Source organism: Anoplopoma fimbria, unplaced genomic scaffold (genome assembly GCF_027596085.1).
Source record: "Anoplopoma fimbria isolate UVic2021 breed Golden Eagle Sablefish unplaced genomic scaffold, Afim_UVic_2022 Un_contig_10127_pilon_pilon, whole genome shotgun sequence".
Lineage (NCBI taxonomy): Eukaryota > Metazoa > Chordata > Actinopteri > Perciformes > Anoplopomatidae > Anoplopoma > Anoplopoma fimbria.
In genome coordinates, this window is record NW_026547639.1 from 8,408 (window position 1) to 10,781 (window position 2,374).

The 2,374-nt window shown below is 39.6% G+C and overlaps 1 protein-coding gene across 1 annotated transcript; it reads right to left on the reverse strand.

Annotated features, from left to right (window-relative positions):
• Positions 1-541: 541 nt before the first annotated feature.
• LOC129114346 (5-hydroxytryptamine receptor 3E-like) lies at positions 542-2,100 on the reverse strand (the record flags this gene model as incomplete). Its single annotated transcript, XM_054626634.1, has 4 exons — positions 542-741; positions 839-1,049; positions 1,592-1,752; positions 1,931-2,100. Coding segments are annotated over 4 exons (742 nt in total), but the record flags the coding sequence as incomplete, so codon positions are not given.
• Between the last annotated feature and the right edge of the window lie 274 nt (positions 2,101-2,374).

Consider the following 2,374-nt stretch of genomic DNA (forward strand, 5'->3'; position numbering starts at 1 on the left):
CTTCCTTCCTGCTGTGGAGGAGCAGAGTCAGTGTTTTCACCGCCTCACTCAGCTCATCTGAGATCTTGTCAGAGTCAAAGGACTCCTCCGTCAGTTGGCTGCTGCTACCCTGAAAAATAAGTTAAATAAACCCGGATTAAATATTGTGAATATATTGATACGGCTGCTGCAGTTGAAATTCACATTTTTGTGTTTGTTAAAATATGAAAACTAACTACCCATGACGGGGTTTTTCAACCTTATAAGCCCCAATACAAGTAGGCACATCGGTAATAAGATGCACATCCAGTGTCATCCATTATAATCATGAAACGTATAAACTTAGAGGGTTTTATCCCAACTTTTTCATTGGCAACAAAATCTCATATATGATTAAATCAAAGATATAATTTGTTGATCTTCTTACAAACAAAACTAAATTTGGGCTCACTATACTGTTTTCTATTCACAGGTTTCTGAGCGACGTCTGAAAAGGGAGGAATAAAACAAACCAGATCGGCAGCTTATTGTACATTATGAGGAGATGAACATATGAAGTTACTTAATTTGGTCGTGAAAAAAAGCTAAAACTGTTGTGGAAGCTGACTTTCCCATATTTGTCTCCACATTCCTCACTCAGTCTTTGGTCTTTATCTACCTCATTGTCTTGAGATGCAGAGTCTTTATCCATCAGATGCGTCACTAACATTGTCTCCAGGAGGCTCAGCATCATCAAAGAAAAACTCCCAATGCAGTAGACCGCTGAGGGGAAAAGAGAGCATCATTTCTGAGAACAAATAACCGCACATTGCTCATAAGAAGTGCAGTCCAATAAAGAAATGATTCAGAGCTTCTTTACCTATAAGAGGAATCCTGTCTGAAGAGGAAGGCAGAATGTCATTGAGAATAAGCTGCATCACGGTGACGGCAAGCAGCACAGTGACCTTGAAGCTGAGCTTCTCCCCCCCCCTTTCTGAGATCATGAAGGAGGCCAAGTCCAGAAACAAGAAGAACAGGATCGGTAGCAGGAAGTTGACGATGTAGAGGGCGGACCGCCTCTTCATGGTGATCTGTGAAATGATGTTCAAGGGTCAGTTTAGTTTTAAATGTCAAATGCTAAACCGAGGTATAGGTATGTTATACACAACAAGAAAAACCACAAGGTAATGTGTCCCAACTTGACCAAAAGTTGGGACACATTAGTGTTACTTGACCAAAAGTGGTGAAAAAAGCACAAAACCTAGAGAAGATGCATTGTCTTTGTTTTTTTGAAATAGCAAATTGGTGAATCAAAAAAAACTTGAAGCCTTTGAACATGAAAAAGCTTAATATTGAGCCCTCTGCGTGGTGCGAGATATAGAATGAATGCTTCTTGAAAGTTGCACCAGTTCAATAAACAATTGTCAAGGGTGGTATACGATCAGAGCGTGGTAGGAAGCGGACACTCTGCATATTTTCCTGCTATTTGGACATTTGCCAATCACATACCTATATTAAGACTCACAATGTGGAAATACATCGGTAAAATACTTGTGTGAACTTGAGACACACGGGTGGAAAATTGAGCGTATACTTTCCCCTTCTCTGTGTGTCTGTATCCAGAGATACTTACAGTGTAAACTAATATGCTTTGATTGAAGCCAAAATTGTCAACAGTTTTGTTGTTGATGGTCATGTCCAAGAACAGCCACTCTGACTGGGTCTGCATCTTCTTGCGAGACCAGTCTTCGTTCCACGAGGAGTCACCCATTTGAATAAGCTTTATATCCTCATCTGTTGTGGGAGATAAAAAAAAGGGTTTCCTTGAGGATTGTATGGTAGGTGTGTTCAGGTGACAATAAACAGTAAAAGGCATTAAAGCACACATATTAATACTCAAACAGACATGAGAACACATAAACAACGCATGGGAATTTATACATTTTTTAAACACCACAGGTAGCCGGCTCACCAGAATGTATGACGGACTTGAAAGAGAGGTTGCAGCTCTGAACATCGAAGGGAAATTTGTAAATTTGCATCTTGCATGTGCTGACCACCATCATGTCGTTTCTCACTACTACCCAACCGCCACTTTCAACGACGAGATACGGACTCGGAAGATTCTTGTCCTTCTCTGTCCTGTATGAGAACAAACACAAATGCTTTTAACTGAATTTCACATAATGTATTATCTATAATACTATACAATATAACATAATGTATAGTGAGAGTGTAATGAAACTGACATATCTCTGGTTCAACACTGGCTGGGGTCATTTGTTGCATGTTATAACGGACAAAGTCCTTTTTTCTTTCATTGTTTCTTTAAATATAACAAACACCATCTACACAAGTATGAGAACGTATCACTTATCTGTTGTTCCCACATTTGTACAATGAAGCTCAGACTGGG